We start from the raw sequence: 18,150 nt of genomic DNA on the forward strand, positions 1-18,150 counted from the left end.
AGTAACAGTTCTAGATATTTTGTTAGGGCATTTTTTATTTTAAAATCTAATTGCTTTATGATTACAAACAAATCCTCTGTTGGGACTTGTCAGTTATTTTACTATAGCATTCTGACCTTTATCTAATTTATGGATTTTTCCAAAAATCCCAATCTATAAAATTTTGATTTGTTTTTAAATTTTTTTATTTATTTATTTCACTCTCTGTTGATTAGTACCATATAGTTCTACGTTCCCTGAAAAGGAGAGCTTCCTTTTTTAGGTTGAACATGTTGTATAAACAATTAAAATTTTTGCCATGCATGAAACCTGTCTTATTCCTACATTATCACATAACAGGCTCATTAAAAATCAAAACCTAGCCTTATTTAACATAATTTTAATTTTGAAAGATTAGTAAGAGACTCATTTTTTTCAAGCATTTTAAATCTTTTCAAAATGTATTTGAAAGGTCCAAAGACTTAAAGGTTTCAATTTATACAACTTCGTGCACTCTGTTTTGTACTGATTTTAGCCAGTCAATGAACTAAAAATATTTTCTGCTGCTTCAGTATCTTCCTTTGATATAGAGTAATGCCTTCCTGTTGAACCAATAGGAACTGGAGCACTTGGAATCTTCAAAACACTATAAACAGGAAGTGAGTACTGATGGCGTTGTTGCTGTCCTTCCGCATGAAACCTGTATCCAGCAGCTGGTCCTTGTGATAGCATAAAGTTCACTACAGTTTTGTTTAACTCTTAACTGGGGTCTATAATCTGTACAAATCCACCAGTGACAGTCATACACATGTGCCACAAACATCCCCCTTCTCAGGTTGTGAATGTGAGTATTATCCTGCTGTTTTTGAGGTGTTGGCCGAACAAACGAGATTTCTTCTTTCTTACTCTTTAAAGTGCGTGCAATATGAGTTCGCCGTCACTTTGAGTCCAAAAATGTCTTCTGAATTCTTTTCACAGTAGTAGTTTGTTTGGACCATTCTTCTTTTTTCTGCTCACTGAATTCTTCGATTTTGTCTTTGTACGAAAGAATGAGGGCAGTGAATGTCTTAAGATTTAATGACTCTCGTAAAATCCTCAGCATTTTGAATCACAGCTGTATTTGGTCTGGAAAGATTGTTTTGTAGCGTAGTTCTTCAGCCTCCTACACCATTACAAGGCCCCTTCCCGTGACCAGTAGCACTGTATACCCAATCAGCTGGCACAACTGACTTATTCATTTCAAACAGCTGAAATGATTTTTAAAGTGACTAGGAGCACCATCACAAATAATTATCTTCTCTGCTCTTGTTTGCAGTTGAAGAATTTTGCACATTGATAGCAAAGCATCCCTTATAACTGCAACACTTGTGGTATTGTTTTGAAAATGTCACTCATGTAAAAACTGAAACCTGGTCATTACTCCAATGATACTATTGTACTTCTTGTGGGAGAGTTACAGTCTTCTCAGCAAAATCACAGTGAAGCACTAAACATAGTTCTTCAGCCTGTACACATACTTTAACTTCTGCAATGTGTTGCTGAAAATTTCTTCAGATGCTGGTGTGTTACTGCGTTCACTGACCATTTACCAAGCTCATCAATGAAACTGTCAAAGACAACAGTTTTCTTAATTAGTTAATTTTCCTCCCATGTCACATATGTAATTTCTGCAGAGTTATCTGCTACGTCTTCCAGGCCAATTGTCTATAAAGACAGTCCTCCCTTTCCAGTCCAGTCGCCAGATTCTTGAAATAAACAAATTTCTCGCTTTACATCACAGAGACTTTGCACGCCCAACCAAGGTGTCACGTCACGTGCTCCAGTAAGTTCTTCGAAGTTTCCACACAAAGTTCAAAATTTGTGCAGTACACACATAAACTTCACTCTCCTGTGGCCCCAGTCAGATGACATTTGAAACAATTCTTTTCACAAAACACACTGCAACTGTATCGACTGGCAAATTCCGCATGAAACGAAGGAGTCACTATACCCGGGCCGCTGAAACATTGCACTTCACGTTTGCGTATGAAGTTGGCAGCGTAACAGAGTAACAAGTGAAGAACGATAGGCGCTAGGCGTTCAGCGTGGGGCGCCAGCCAATCACAGCGCAGTGAGCACTGCTGTTACTCACGTGCTGTGACGTCAAAGTTCCCGCGTTGCCGGCTTTGTTTAGTGAATGTGTATACAATGTGAGTTGTGTGTTGTTTACCGCGTGTTTTCGTTGTACTGTGTGCTATATCGTTGTGACTTTTGTTACGTTGTGAGTTTACGTACTTGGAAAATGCCACCGAAAAGACTTCGTTCACCTAGTGACAATCCTTTGCGTCGAGGGGTGCCGCTAAACAGCCAGGCACTGGAATTACTACGCAGAACTCGTGAGTTTTACGAGCAGGAGAAAAACTACGTAAGCATTCATGGACAGCCATCAATTCCTGCCGACAAAGTGGTGGAACGTACGTCGAAAACTCTTGGTATTAGTGCAAGAACGGTAGTAAGTATGGGAGTATTACTACAAAACTTGGAAGATACTGAAGTGAGCCGTAATGATTCTGAGCTGTCTGGATCAAATAATACATTTTTATCAACCCCGGGAAAGAAGAAAAAGCGGCGTAGTCCTATCACAGATTTAGATTCTTTCCAGACTGATGCAGTTCGTAGGCATGTTTATGCTTACTACAGCAGAAAAGAGTATCCGACTGTAGCTAAGTTATTAATCTCTTTAAAAGAAAGTCAACTCTTCAGGTGTGGTAAAACATCACTAAAAATTGTGCTAAAAAGTGTGGGTTTCCGTTACAAAACGCTAGACGGACGCAAAGTACTGTTAGAGAGGGCACATATTGTTACCGCCCGTAGCATTTTCTTGCACAAAATTGTGGGCAGAGACATTCATTCCATAATTTGGCTAGACGAAACGTGGGTTAATGCCGGGGAAGCTGTCAGTAAATGTTGGACGGATAACACACCCAGCAGTAGCGGCCATCAGCCGACGGGAAGAGGAGCTAGATTAATTGTGGTCCATGCAGGCTCCTCCAGTGGTTTTGTCCCTGACGCACTTTTAGTTTTTAGATCAAAAAAGACTGGTGATTACCATGAAGATATGGATCACGTACGATTTGTTGAGTGGTTCAGGAACCTTTTAAAACAATTTCCTGTCCCTACAACAATTGTAATGGACAATGCTCCATATCATTCGGTGATACAGAACAAAGCCCCAACTACAAATGATCGGAAAGAAGTTACGGTGCAGTGGTTACAGGCTCGAAATATTGCAGCGGATATGGGTATGACAAAGGTTATGTTATAGTCTCTTGTTAAAGAAAATAAGCCTACGACACCTACATACGTAGTAGACGAAATTGCCAAGGAGCAGGGTCATACTGTAATAAGGCTGCCACCATATCACTGCCATTTCAACCCTATTGAGTTAGTATGGAGTGACGTAAAAATGTATGTAAGGAACAACAAGAAGTCCTTTACAATAACAGAGGTGGAAAAGCTGTTGCGTGAAGCTCTTGTGACTGTGGATACAGCCTCATGGAGAAAAAAAGTAGAGCACGTTGAGAAGCTTACACGAGCAGCACAGACAATAGAAGGCATTATCAGTGGCCATGAACAATTAATGATTTGTCTTGCCGATGACGACGATGAAGACTGTTTTAGCGATGAATCGGACAACAGTGACGATGGCGAGCTGGATGGAATTGCGCCATTATCGTTGTAAATTGGTGAGTGAAAAAATTCTAATATTGGTTATTTTTTGCAATCTCGGTTATTATTTATTTTGTAAACTACGTACATTATTGATTTTAAAGTACCAGTCGTCAGATGCTTGTTTTTTGTATTTCTTTGCTCCGTTATCGAAAGGGTGCGCATTGTTATGCTTTTACATGCATTATTATACGGTTGTTTACTTCCTGTCATTGTAGTGCAACTAAAAAAAGAGTTTTTATATACATTGTAATTGCTCAATCGCTTGCATTTACGAGACGGGACGGAAAACTGTATCGTCTGCTGTGTGTATAGAGGCTGCTGTTGCAACATCGATATTACAGTATAGCCAACCTAACTAGACAAAAAGCGAACTGTCAAGTGCAATGTTTCGCCGGCGGGGGTATAGATGGTCTCTATTTCTTAGAAGCCTCTTCAGTAAACAAAGTAGTACTGAACACTACAATACAGCAACCTGCAATGAACAACCATGACAAAGAAACTGACAAGAACCTTCAACAAAGTATAAGAAATATCTGCAACAAGGAAAGTGATGAGAAATAACTGCAACCAAGACAAAGACAATAGAAATAAACATTGCAACAAAGAAATTAGTAAGGAACAACTTCAGTGAAGACATACATTACGCTTCGAAAAAAATTATTTTCTAAAATCAAACCTGTCCAACTTAAAAGTGGAAGCTCTTCTTTTCAGGGGGTGTACAACTATATGGTATTAATCAACAGAAAAAATAAGGATTTTATGGATTGGCAGTTTTGAAATATATGATGGTCTGCTTGTGTCTGTGTATGTGCGGATGTGTGTGTGTGTGTGTGTGTGTGTGTGTGTGTGTGTGTGTGTGTGTGTGTGTGTCCCCTAAGGGAAGTCTTTCCGCTCCCGGGATTGGAATGACTCCTTACCCTCTCCCTTAAAACCCACATCCTTTCGTCTTTCCCTCTCCTTCCTGAAGAAGCAACCATCGGTTGCGAAAGCTAGCAATTCTGTGTGTGTGTTTGTGTGTTTTGTTCATGTGCCTGTCTGCCGGCGCTTTCCCGCTTGGTAAGTCTTGGAATCTTTGTTTTTAATATATATATATATATATTCCCATAAATTATAAAAAGTTCAGAATGCTATAGTAAAAGAACTTTGACAGGTAAGTGCAAATGGAGGATTTCTTTGAAATCAGAAGCTAATCATCTTTCAAATAAAAAAACCAACAAAATAGCCTAGATCTGCTCCAGAGACATAGCATTTTAAATTTTTTTCCGAAATTCGCATCTTCAAAATGGTGTTCGCAGTGTCACCTTTGGAGACGCTGTATCTTAGAGCAGGACTTTTTTTGTGGAGAAAATAAAAAATATATCTTCCTTACTTAGTCCTTCATTTTAACATATTTTAAATTCAAAAACATCAATTAGAGATTATGAAGGTAACACCCCCCTTTCTGTGGTTAATCCAAGTGTATCGTCCTGGAGGTGTATTTACTTGATCTATGCACTCCAGGTGGTCGGTGTTCAGTTTTTTTTCCACCACATTTGTTTCCACACTTCACTTCCAGATCTCACTGTGTATGGAATGTGTGTGTTTACAGCATGTAGTGTTCCCAACCGTCTTCCTGTTCTCCTTCTTTTGTCTGTTGTGTGTGTGTGTGTGTGTGTGTGTGTGTGTGTGTGTGTGTGTGTGTGTGTGTGTGTGTGTATGTGTGTGTGTGTGTGTGTTATTAGTTAATGTGCATGTGTGTGCACAGTGTGGTAGTGCATGTGTACATTGTTATTGTGTATGGTGGTGGTGGTGGTGGTGGTGGTGGTGGTGGTGGTGGTGGTGGTGGTGGTTGTTGTTGTTGTTGTTTTTTGCTGTTATGTGTGGGGAGGGGGGATTAAAATCTCCGTTTGTTAATGTTTTAGTGGGTAACATGATCCATCATGAGTTATTCCTTGTATTGACGTGATCATTAATTTCTTTCATGTACTTTGCAAAAATTCTTTTTGTGTGGAAGTTAGTTGTTGTTTTCTTTTTTAGTCGTTCACTCTAATAATTTTCATTTTCTGCTCCATATTGTAGGGTTCAGTATTTATCTGGTTTGTCTATCGCTGTTTGTAAATATGATGCAGGTGTTTCTTGTTCTGTTACCAATGTGTCAATGTGTGTAATCCTTTACTCCTTAGTATATTTGCTGTGTGTTGATTTGCATTTGTATGTTCAAGTCTACCATTTCTTTCTGTTAGTCATGTCTTGAGTGAGTGTTACTGTTCTGAGTTTGTGTGTCGAGTAGTGCCTGTGTTGTTCGTGGGATTTATGGTGTTCATTTTCTGTGCTTCTTTTCATTTTTCTGTATTGTTTTGATTTAATGGTTGAGTATTTGTACTGAATGGGTGTTAACTGAAACAAACACAGAACACTTATCTCACAAACAGCATATACGCTACAGTACCCGAAGAAGAAACTGAAAACAGTAACACTTATGACTTGACTGGCAGACAGAAATTGTGCACTTTAATATACAAACACAAATTCACACATAGAATAGAAAATATGCTAAAGGAAAAAGCACTATACATTGCAAGGAACACATTCTAGTCAAATTTACAAACAGCAGTAGACAAACCAGATAAGTACCCAGGAGTGGGTGTATATCACTTACATTGTTGAGAACGTGAATCAGTGTATCTGGGAATGACAGGCAGAAATTTTAAATTGGATACAGTGAACATTTAAGAATCCGGTTGTATGAAAATATCCTCTCCTTTTGCCAAAAACCTGTTAAAACAGGGACATAACCATCAAACACGGAACAGGATATGAAAATTGTTTGAGTGAAATATTACAAAAGAAACTCCTAACTTTACGGGAAAACTTTGAACAAAGAGCCCTTGCAATGAACAAGGTAGTAATTAATGAAAAAGTCAATATAAGTAATAACTCGCCAGCCTCTTAGCTACTAAAACAATAACACACACTAACACACACACACACACACACACACACACTCCATCCAGTCACACACATACACACTACAAATTAGCAGATATCAAACCACACATACACATGACACAAAGATGAAGGATAAACCTACTGGCAACACTACACACTACAAACATACACAGTGAATAATGGAAGCGAGGTGCTAAAAAAAAAAAAAAAAAAAAAAATCAACCATCTGGATTATGGGGACCACCAAGTAAATACACCTCCAGGATGACCTATACGCGTGGATTAGCATAATCAGACATTGTAAGTAACACATAATGAGTTAACCTCACGAAACCTGTGCTGCAAAAGTTGTTCCTAACCTGACAAAACAAAAGGAAACTTAATAGATTAGCATATTTGTAACTACTATATAACACATTCATCATTAGGGACCGGAAAAAGTAGCATCTGTTTTTGGCAAAATTCACATCTAATTTTTTGTTTGTTAGTGATTCGATGTACAAATGTAAAAGGTTGTCATGGTACACGAGTGAAGACAAACAAAGCCTTATTTAATTGAAATTGAGTGTTGATTGGGAACATTTGGACTGGAATGTTTGCTTTTGGAAAAACTTTAACGTCTTTTTCTTCTGTAACAGCCTTCGTTTTCTTTGGCCATATTTAAGCTTTCATAAGTGATTGTTCTGTTGAAAAGCAGCAGCATTTTCCCCCCTGCCCAATTTCAAAATCTGCTGACTATTAATTTTGGTCTTTCGTGGGCATTCAGCATAGAAATAGGACCAAACATACAGTAACTCTATTTTAATGGTAGGGGAAAAATTTCAGCGTAATTGAAAAACATTACCTATTTAGTTTTTCACTGTAGCACAGAGTGCGGGCGCTATAGGCTATAGTGGCAGTGTTTTGTACACTTTATTATTTTGCAAATAGGTTATTATGCACATAATTTTTTAAAATTGGGCTTTGCCAGATGACATGCAATACCAGTAACTGGAAATTGGTTACATTTTTCAGTATTTATGTGTGGGAAAATAAAGCTGTTTCAGTCTCTCTCTGGTAAAATGTTTCATGTGGATACAGTTTTCTATGAAATAGTGTGTGTTGAGTAATTTCATGTTTTTGCATTTTGAGCAAAATTCTCATCTATTTTGCATTTATTGCAAAATATGAATTTTTTCGGTCCTTATTTATTATATAAATAAAACTAACTTGCGTTACAAGCTCTGAAGACGCTTCACAAATAAGAAGTGAAAAGTGTATGGCCAGAAAAAAATACTGCCTTTCATTTAATTGCAAAGACGAAATAAACCTTCATGAAAATACGTATACTTGCAATCTTGATGTGTTTGCTGTATCTGGCAAGTGTTTTGTTTCTTGCAATAAGCCTTAAACGTAATGTTAGGTGCTTGTCAGCCTGCCTTTAGAGGGCGCATTTATGCTGCAGTCTCGTGGTGCATATCACCAGGACACTTAACTGGCTGTGATAAACACACTGCCTATTGGCCAGCCACAAAGATATATTTACCCTGCAGCTGCAGCTTGATCTTTGGAGTAACATGTGTGCTTCCCTCTACATTTACATGCAGATGTGAAGAAAGAGGCATCCACCTAAATGTGTGCCTCTACTAGTGTGTGGGACAAGCGCACACACGTGGGACTACTGTATTTGCTAAGTGCACAGGTGTAAGTGGATCTTGACACCTTAACAGGAGACTTCAATATAATAAAATTTTGTAATGTCATTTTCTGGTTTTCATTACAACTTCATTTCTGGTGTTACCATTCTTTTAAATTTACAATCAGAAATGCAAATTGGACATATAGCATGAGAAAAGTATTTCTTGCACCCATACCTACAAATGCATCAGCCAGCATAAATTTATATTAAAAAAAAATTGTTGTAGTATTAAATTTTTAATATTTTAACCTTTTCAGGGAAACCAATCCAAATTGGGATATCGAAATTAGGGATGATGTGATAGAAGAGTGTAACAAACATGGTGGTGTCTTGCATGTTTATGTAGACAAAGCATCATTACAAGGAAATGTCTATGTAAAGTGCCCCTCAATCAGCACAGCTGTGGCAGCAGTGAACTCGTTACACGGCAGGTGGTTTGCAGGTAATGTTATTTCTTCCTTATTCTATGGAAACTAGTAATGTGTTTTCATTACAGAGCTATTTAGCTACATGATCTAAACTTTAAGAAAAAGAAAAAAAATATTTTGTAGCAGCATTATTTTGAATACTTAACTTTTATATATTGCTAAATTCTCCGATTTCTATCATGAAAAAATTAGAATTGGTCTTTGTAAATCATACTAATAGAAGTACTCTTCCAGCACTTTCAGAAGTCTGAGTATTATCTCTTACAAAGCAAACAGCATTTTCAGTTATTTTTTAAAGCATTTTTGGGCCAAAACTATGTGGTATGAATGTTTGCAAAATGAATTTTCACTCTTCAGTTGAATACACCCCCAGTTAGAAACTTCTGTGGCAGGTTAAAACAGTTTGATGGACTGGGATTCAAACCAAAAACCTGTAACTTTCATAAGCATATCTACTGACTGAACCAGCTAACCATGACTCGCAAGTAGAGATTAGAAATGCAGAGACTATGAGTCTTATGTTGTGGGTTGCAAACACTAGAAATCAAGGTGCTGCTGTTATGTCTGTGCTATATTGCCTTCCTTCCTACGTGTTGTAGTTATGAGGGTATGAAGAGTCTGAGAACAGTGGCACTGCAGTCACTTCCTCCACTGGCACACTCTTCCGCTCATAGTGAAGCGTCCTGAAGCAAAGCTAGTTGTGACTTAAAACAAAACGAAGTTCATTCAATAGGAACAGAATGGTCTTTTTTTTCTTTCTTTTTTATGTTATGTCCCTGCAGTTGAAGATTGCACCATTTTTTATTTTTTTATTTACATAGGAACATGCATGCATTTATGGACTAATAGTCAGTTGTGTAGCGTATTTATTTTTGTTACCTTTTTTTTAAGCTCATGAATGATTAATCACCAGTTGGAGAATACACTTCATAGTTGTCCTGGTTCAGGTATTTCTGTAGCAGACTATCATAACATGTCAAAAATGTGTGTGGCAAATAAATTGCATGTGTGTATCAACTTAACTGCTAGATATTCTCTGAATAGAGATTTACAGCGGTCTTAAAAAAAAATTTTTGTATGGGTGCTGATTGCTAACTTCCAGTCATTGTCCACGCCCAAAAATTGCGTATGTAGAGTCGCAATGATACCAAACCACAGTTATGTTTATAGACTTACAAACTCATGTATTTGCTCTCCTTTGTACACTGATGTAGTGCACTTGTACCTGACAACAGACTCAAGTGACAAATGTTTTCAGTTGAATGGACAGCAGCGGAGATTAAAGAGTAGAGTCTCTGAGTGTACATGTCATAGGAGCCACTGATAAATTTAAAGCAAGTATTCAGAGCTCATCTGTGATCTCTACTCACGACTTGTCGTTAGAGCTTTACTTCTACCAGTACCTTTGTTCTGTCTACCATCTCCCAAACTAAACAGAAAGTCTTCTGCACATTTTACAGAGCTAGCTCTCTTGTGAAGTTGGGAAGATAGGGAGAGTTACTGGCAGAAGGTAAACAAACTGTGATGGGTAAGGTGTGCTTGATTAGCTTACTTGATGGAGCATGTGCCTGTGAAAGGCAGTGTCCAGGTTTGAGTCCCAGTACAGCATACAATTTTAATCTACCAGACTGTTTCAATGTTTTGAATATTTGGAAGTAAATACCCTTTTCTTTCTCCTGTACCTCTTATTTTTTCAAATTTTTAAAAATCTCTTCCATTTAATTAGATACTAAGATCAGATCTTTATTTGTACCATATTTGAAAGTATATCTTCAGTAGTTTTCTTGGAAAATGCAAGTGAGTGGAAGGAAAGGGTTAATGCAAGGAAAAAATTGTTCAAACTTAAAAGCTACATTTATTTTTATGTTAGTCATCCACAACTTCAGAATGTTCACATCCGTAACTTTCATGACAATCTGTATCATCTTCATGTTTCTTCTTGATGTTTCACATTTTATTAATTTTAATATTTTCTTGGAGCGGTGTCCTCATAACCTCAAATCAGTTGAATGATTACATTCTGCTACACTGGCAGCCATTTGATGGATTAAAATATCATTTTATTTTGCTTTCAAAGCAGAAGGTAAGGGTATTTTAATCCATTCAGTGACAACCAATGTGGCAGAAGATATCATTCAGAGAGCTAAGTAATTTTATTTGTAACTATTACAAAAGTTAGAATTTACTTGTTATCCATTCCTCTTAGGTTAGATAAACCATTAATTAATTGCATGATTTTTGATACATAAACACTCACATTGTGGTATATTTGACCTGAAAATAAAACAGTACTGTAGCTTTCCAAGAAATAATAACCTTGATATATATTTTTGCAGCCTTTTAAAATAATAATGAATTGAATATTTTGATTGATTTCCAAATAACTAATTTTTGGAAGTGACGGTTCAGCAACCTTCAACCCTTTTAGTGCAGTGGGTGTGTTAACATGCACCGTTGCTGCTGCCCCCGGGTTTTGTGGACGTGTTTACATACGCTATTGAGCCTTTCATTAGGTGCTCTGGACATGTTTGTGATTGGCCACTTTCTGCCGCCTGTATCACCTTTGTGCTCTGGACATGTTAAGATGGGCTACTGCTTGGGTCACTGTGTGCTCGGGGCATTTTAATGTGTTCTGGCATTTAGCAGGCGTGTAGAGCAGCGAAGTACTCGCATATCTGCCCAAAGTGCACAGTAGCTATCTGAAGTTCAGCCATTTTCTATTTTGAGTGAGAAAATGGCATGCCATAGTGGTTCTACAGTGGAAGAAATAGTGAAGATGGTGACAGGCAATTGTACCGTGTACATGCTATTGCAGGATAATGAAATCTGGAGTAGAGTATCAGGAGCCTCCATATAGAGACAACTTCAGTAGTGTTGGTGGAGAGGCTAGTTTGCAAGCTGATCTCATTACATGTAGCTAAAAACCATTCTAAAGGTTGTAAATAAACTGGTGCTGATGGAAACTGAAGTAATTAAAACATAGTAACCAAGCAATTATGTCTTGACGTAATGAGTGGCCCACATAGAATATCGTAAATATTGTGCGCGATGCTGCAGTATTCTCTTTTGATGAGATATTAAATGCTGTTAAAAGAAGAGGAGGAAGAAGGAGGAAAGAAAGAAAAACATAATTAGTTCTGTATCTTGATAGGTAGAAAAAATTGTAAAGTATTAATCATACAGAAAAATATGCACCACTCGTTTCAATATCTTGAACCATTTATGAAATACAATTTGTGTTAAGATTACGTGATGAACGCTGCACATGGACTGACCACTGGATGCACTGTGCAACCCTCCTGTAACTATAAAAACCAAAATCTCGGGACCGGTGATGTATGCTCTCTACTTGAAATAAAATGTTGATATTTTAGCTATATTTCATAAATAGCCGTAAACGACCTAAAATGAACCATACACAAAGTCTACGCATTCTGTTTTAATTCTGAAAAGCTGTTCACATTTCATGCAATGCTTTCTTTACTTACTTAGTTGCAGTACAATAACTAAGACAAATAACAAAAAGAAATACAGTCCTTCACCGAGTGGAGATATGGGGCTGTAAGGTGTGGAAGAATCAAATTTTTCACCGAATAGTTTTCTTAAAATCGAATAATGTCCACTCAAGTATTGCTGTCAGCAAATGTAATGCTGGTGTGCTGCACACACAGTACAGGTTAATTGCATCGCACCACTTCTTGTTAGATAGCTTGGTAATATATTCTTGTGCGACAAAACGTTCAGTTTCCTATTGTATGAAAAACAAATTGTACATGAAATTGTAGAAGAATATCATGAAATGGAATCAACACACATGGAGTGAAAAAGTTTTCACTATGGTTTCCAGTAACTACCAATGTATTGTCACAGATAGATTCATCCTTTCCTTGAGTTACCACAGTTATGAATATTTGAATGACAGCAGATGTTTTGCATGAGTTACTGAGGCAAATCCAAAGCAATATGTCACTTTCTTCATAGGCTTCTAAAATCCTCCTAAAAGCTCCAAAAAAATGTCATTCATAGGTGTGAAACAGTATTGATATACCTGTTTGTCTGTGTATAATTAGTTTCTAGAGGAGCTTTACTGTGAACAACTTAAAGTTGTCAGAAGAACTATATTTTATATCGGGGGTTGCAAAACCAGAGCAACAAATGGTCGCACCCTGTACACCAAGAATATTCAGAACAGGTGCGCCAGAACATGAGGCAAAACCAGTACACAGGTTGTGGCTGGAACACAATCTGTCTGCACGAGTAGTGGTTTTAGGTGAGAACAAAGCCGCACTCACAGTAGAATGCAGCAAGCCCATGTGTAGCAGTCAAGGGATTAAAGACAAGAGACATAACATTTGACATGTTATGTGGTATAAAATGTTAATCCTTCTTCTTAGCCATGCAAAATGTGTAGGTCATCTTATGCGACCCCCCCCCCCCCCTTTTTTTTTTTTTTTTTTTTTTTTTTTTTTTTTTTTTTTTTTTTTTTTTTTTCCATATCCTGTGTACTGCAACCAATTTCTGTCCCTAGGCTTTTGGCTTGTATCCCAAGGTGTATAGTTATGTTCATTCTTAGGATAGCATAGATAACAAAAATCCTCAGTTACAGTCCTCAGGAATTCACATCTTGCAACTTATCAGAGCTCAGTTTGTAAAGGCTATATCAATTCAGAGTACACACATTTACCATATGAAAGAAAAAAACACCACTGATGGTTATCTTCTTGTTCTTCTGCCAACACTGTAAGTACCAGATAACTGATCACAAGTGTCTACTCCCCTTTTTGTATGGGTGTAAAGAATTATAAAATCTGGCTTTTTCTGGGAGCCCATATCTTTATTGTTTTTTTTTCCATCATTATCTATCAAGGAAAAGAGTACAAAAGATCATGATTTTGCTGCAACACAGTGACTTGATTTTCCATAATGTTTTTTTTTGCTCTTTCTGAAGTCTAATTCAGAATCTGTAGTTTTTTTATTTTTACTGGCCCCATAATGTAGCCATAACAACAAATGTCCCATATGTCACTCTAGCCATTAATAATTTTGGCCTTGTATCGCTTTAACACAGTGGTATCTGCTACCCCATGGTACTATTATAAACGTAGTCAACATCAGGATTTCATAGGATCTATCACTCTTAATTGTGCTATGATATTGTAAGTTTAATTAAATGGTATGCAGAGTGCAGTGCATTCTTGTTAAAACTTTGTATGGCTACCTGCCCAAGTCTTATCTTCTGACACAGATGTTGCAGTGCAGTCAGTTGAACCAGGAAAAATTCTTTGGCATTTAATCACAAGAAAATATAAAAAGCCTGTGATTTATATTTTAATTTTTTTATCTGACTATATTTTAATATGTTGCTTGACTTTAATCTTGTTGCTTTGTTTTTATGTTGACTTTTAAATAGCATAGTTGGCAAGAGATATTACTTCTTCTATCTAAAAATCCAGCTATGCTGGACCACAGCAACTTTGTTTTTCATCAAAACTTGTACACTAGTTGGTGTAGTGTTGAGTCAAAGAAAAAAGTTAGTAGTATCAGTACTTGGCTAATATTTCTGGCCTAAGCTTAAAAACATAGCTAGTCATTCATAACTCCGCACTTTGGAAAAATTGAAAGAAAAACTCACTGAAGTCTTCAGAATAGGCGTTATCTCTCACTAGCAATGCAAAAACCTTTATTATGTATGTTTGAGCACCTGTGGCAGGTACTGTCAAGCACAGCAGTTTCCTTGTCAGTCTTTTTCCTCTCATCTCTAATTTTCATCAGAGTGAAGTAAAACCTGTATCTTCTGTATGGCATAGTAACTGTAAATACATCAGCATTGTATACATGGTGCTCAGAAACAGTCTGTAAAGCTTGTAAGGGTGTTAGAGGTTTGGTAGTGCTGAGAAATAACTGTTAAGAAAAAATTTTGGTACACTGTGCCATTTCAGAGTTAATTTGCATTGAAGTTAGCCAGTCGGGCTGTTGCATGTGCAAAATAAAGCGGCTCACCAGATACAGTGTTGGCAAATGCTTTCTTTGTTTGGCTTCCTAAAAACCAAACATGAGAGAAATACAAAAGTAGACACGGGATGCTAGTGTAAGGATCGAACCTGTGCCAAATGCTGGGCATTCTCGTGAATTATGAGAACTGACACTAACTGTATCTGGCAGGCCACTTGAGTTTGCGCATGCAACAGCCTGATTGGCTAACTACAATGCTAATTAACTTAGAAACAGTGCAATATATTGAATTTTTTCCTTAACAATTATTTTTCAGCACATCCTACCCTACAACACCCTTTTATAGCCCACAGGTCAGTCACATGAAGTTGGGAAGCTTTGTAAGTTGTTGCTTATAGCAGAAGACCCAGAAAGGCATTGATCTTCTGAATCTTGTGCATCACAAGTAGTGTCAAATCGTCCATAGATGTTCATCTGCGAATTAGTGTATGTAACAATGTCATCCCATCAGTTTATCATCAAAATAAGGAGATTATTTCCATAGGAGTCTTTGCTGCTGTAGCCTATGCTAAAGTGTGTGGGTTACGAGAAAAGGTGTTACTGTTTTTGGTTCTTCCGGTATGACTAACTGGTTTCATATCACCTTTACTCATAATAGTATCAAATTATTTTGGAGATTATCACTTAAAATGGCGACCACATCTGAATATGTATTCATATTCACTTATTCAAATGGTTTCTTCTCCATCTTTTTGATTTTTATCAGATAGAGATTGTTAGTCATAAGTCCATTGCAGTGGTGACTTAATTTCTTCATGTGCGAGAAACGTCAACATTTTCTGGAAGAACATGAAACATTTGAAATTTTGATGTAGGCATTCAGAACTTCCTTGAACATGTAACTGGCGACAAAAATGAGTTAATGCATATGAAGAACAGTGATGAAGACAACTCATAGATACTCATTTTAAATTTCCTGTGTTGAGAAATGAGGAGCAGCAATCTGTTTTACTTGGTAAAAAGCTTTCTGTAGCCAAGATGGCATAAATACATATTCATTTTCGACAACCAGTTTCGATAGGCTTTGCATTCATCTTCTGATCTTCAAAAATATTTTGTTTTTGGTATTGTATACAATGTTGAAGCTAGTTCAACAGTGAATTAAACATGTCAAGCTAACTTAAAATAGATATGGTATTGTAAATTTTTCTTTACATTTTGTTTATTAGGACTTAACAATCATCTGTTAGTGCTACATATACGGACATGGCCATGTGCACAAGGTGCTTTTTTGATTTTTAAATGTTTTATTTCTAACAAACCATCACATAATGTGCTACATTTTATCATCAGTATCACAATGAATGTGTTGTGTAACAAAGTTTTTTGAAGACCACAAGATGACAGCAACGCCTTTCAGAAACGGTTGTTACATTATAGTTTTTTACATAGATACTCTTGTCTCTTCACTGAAATACGGAGAAACACGGGTAGTTACATTGGCTCAAAACACGCAGTACAAGGAAACAGTGAGGGTAAAAATGGTTTTAAAAAGAGCTCAAGAGACAGCCACACTACAGGAGTTTATATAGAAGAAAAACTACCCAGTTATATTGACATGATACCATTAATCACAAGTTAAACTAAAGTGCCTGTCTCAAATTCCCCCATTTCAGTAACCTGCCTTGTATTCCCATTATTGTCGCTCTTACCTGTATTCCCATTGTTACAACACCCCCCCCCCCCCACCCTCCCCCCCAAAGCTCAGGGGTTGTAATATGTCAGAACAGCCAAGAGGTATGGTTTGGGAGAGAGGGATGACTCGTGCCGAAGTGTGCAGAGAAACACAAGCAATTGCATCGCTGACTTGATTGCATCAAAGGAACATATCCGGCCTTGCGCTGAACTTCCCAATGGCAGCATGCATGGGTCAGTGCTTATGTGAATGCTGGAATCTGCAGCATTGGCATCCGGTTGCCCAGCCTTGCGGACATAGTGATCCTACTTGTGCCACAGCTATGCCCTTGGCTCGTAACACGGCTGACTGGTCCCTCAAACGCAACTGATGGACCCCATGTAGAGTGCCATCGTAGTGAGGCTTAGCAGCTCTGGCAATTTGTCCAAGGCAGCTCGTTCAGTGTCTGCGACAGTTCCGCATCCGGGAGTCTGCAAGTTCGTGCTCCGGCCCCATGCTTGCAGATGGCAACTTGCAGTTCACCGGATGATGTCACCCAGGGAACGGAGGCTAGCAGCCCACTCCCTCTTCACGCCGGTGTATCTCCAAGGTGTGACACAGCCTGCCACAGCAATGATGCTTCTGTGCATCTGAGGTTGGAGGTAGCTTCAGTGGGCCAGTTGGCTTCCAGTATCCATCACCAAAAGGTCATCGGTTGCCCTGCAACTTAACATCGACTCAACATATTAATTACATTCCCACAAAGTTTCTTACAAATTTGTATAGATTTCTCATCATAATTAGAGATATAGTTTCAAGCAACAAAACATCACTTGTAGTACAAGAAAGGCACAGAATTAAAAAGCCAGCAAGGCTAAGGACATTTGAAGGTCTTGTGTCAAGATCTTACTGTTTGGGGCTTACCTTTGAGATCTGCAGACTTGCGGAACCGATTAGAAGAGAACCATGTCAACTATTAGTCAGTAGTTACAATTAACAACACATTTTTTAAACTTTTAAGTCAACATTATTGAAATATTAAATGGAATTAATGTGGGTTGAGTATTTCTCTCTCTCTCTCTCTCTCTCTCTCTCTCTCTCTCTCTCTCTCACACACACACACACACACACACACACACACACACAGATATATATATAGTATTATTTACAAACTGCCTCTCTATGAACTTACTTGCTTTTCAAAAATGTAAAATCAACGGGTCTGTGGTTCATCTGAAGTCATCTAGGGTGTTTTTCTGTCCCTTATTTCTTTTATCTCCATCATTGATTGGTATAAATGAAAAACGAAAAGTTCTGCTGTTGTTTGGAATCCTAGTAGGCCCTCTATTACTGGCTCGCTCAGCCCATTCCAAGGTCTGAGGAAGGTAAAATCATACTGACTATAATAAGACTATGCCTAGTACAGTATTGCAGTGTTACAAAATCATTCTGACTGAGGATACTTTACTCTTTATTGTATAAATCAGTAAGAATAATAGAAATATGCTATCTCTAAGTTGTTTTATCCCCACGATCAGGCCAGCTTACGTCTTCTTCCTTTATAAACATAGACGTAGCTCCATTTTGGCCTTAAAGTTTTCATTAACTAAAAATCAACTGGAGTCTCTTTAATAAAACCACTGTGGTTAGTGTCATGATGCAGTCATATTAGTGGCCATAATCTGTAACACTGTCATCTTGGGGGGGGGGGGGGGGGGGGGGGTAGATTTTATTACTGTTTCTCTCTACATAAATGCTCCATTCTGTTCTTTATATTTATGCTTCTTAGACAACATTGT

At 37.7% G+C, this 18,150-nt stretch overlaps 1 protein-coding gene across 8 annotated transcripts in view; it reads left to right on the plus strand.

The window, feature by feature from the left end:
* Positions 1-18,150, plus strand: part of LOC126272632 (RNA-binding protein 39) — a 72,144-nt gene that overhangs the window by 40,024 nt on the left and 13,970 nt on the right. For all 8 annotated transcript variants that reach the window (XM_049975598.1, XM_049975600.1, XM_049975601.1 and 5 more), the window contains one exon: positions 8,554-8,738. In XM_049975598.1, coding sequence (XP_049831555.1) covers positions 8,554-8,738 — 185 coding nt within the window. The remainder of the gene's footprint in view (positions 1-8,553; positions 8,739-18,150) is intronic.

The sequence above is a fragment of the Schistocerca gregaria genome, chromosome 5, assembly GCF_023897955.1.
Source record: "Schistocerca gregaria isolate iqSchGreg1 chromosome 5, iqSchGreg1.2, whole genome shotgun sequence".
Taxonomy (NCBI): domain Eukaryota; kingdom Metazoa; phylum Arthropoda; class Insecta; order Orthoptera; family Acrididae; genus Schistocerca; species Schistocerca gregaria.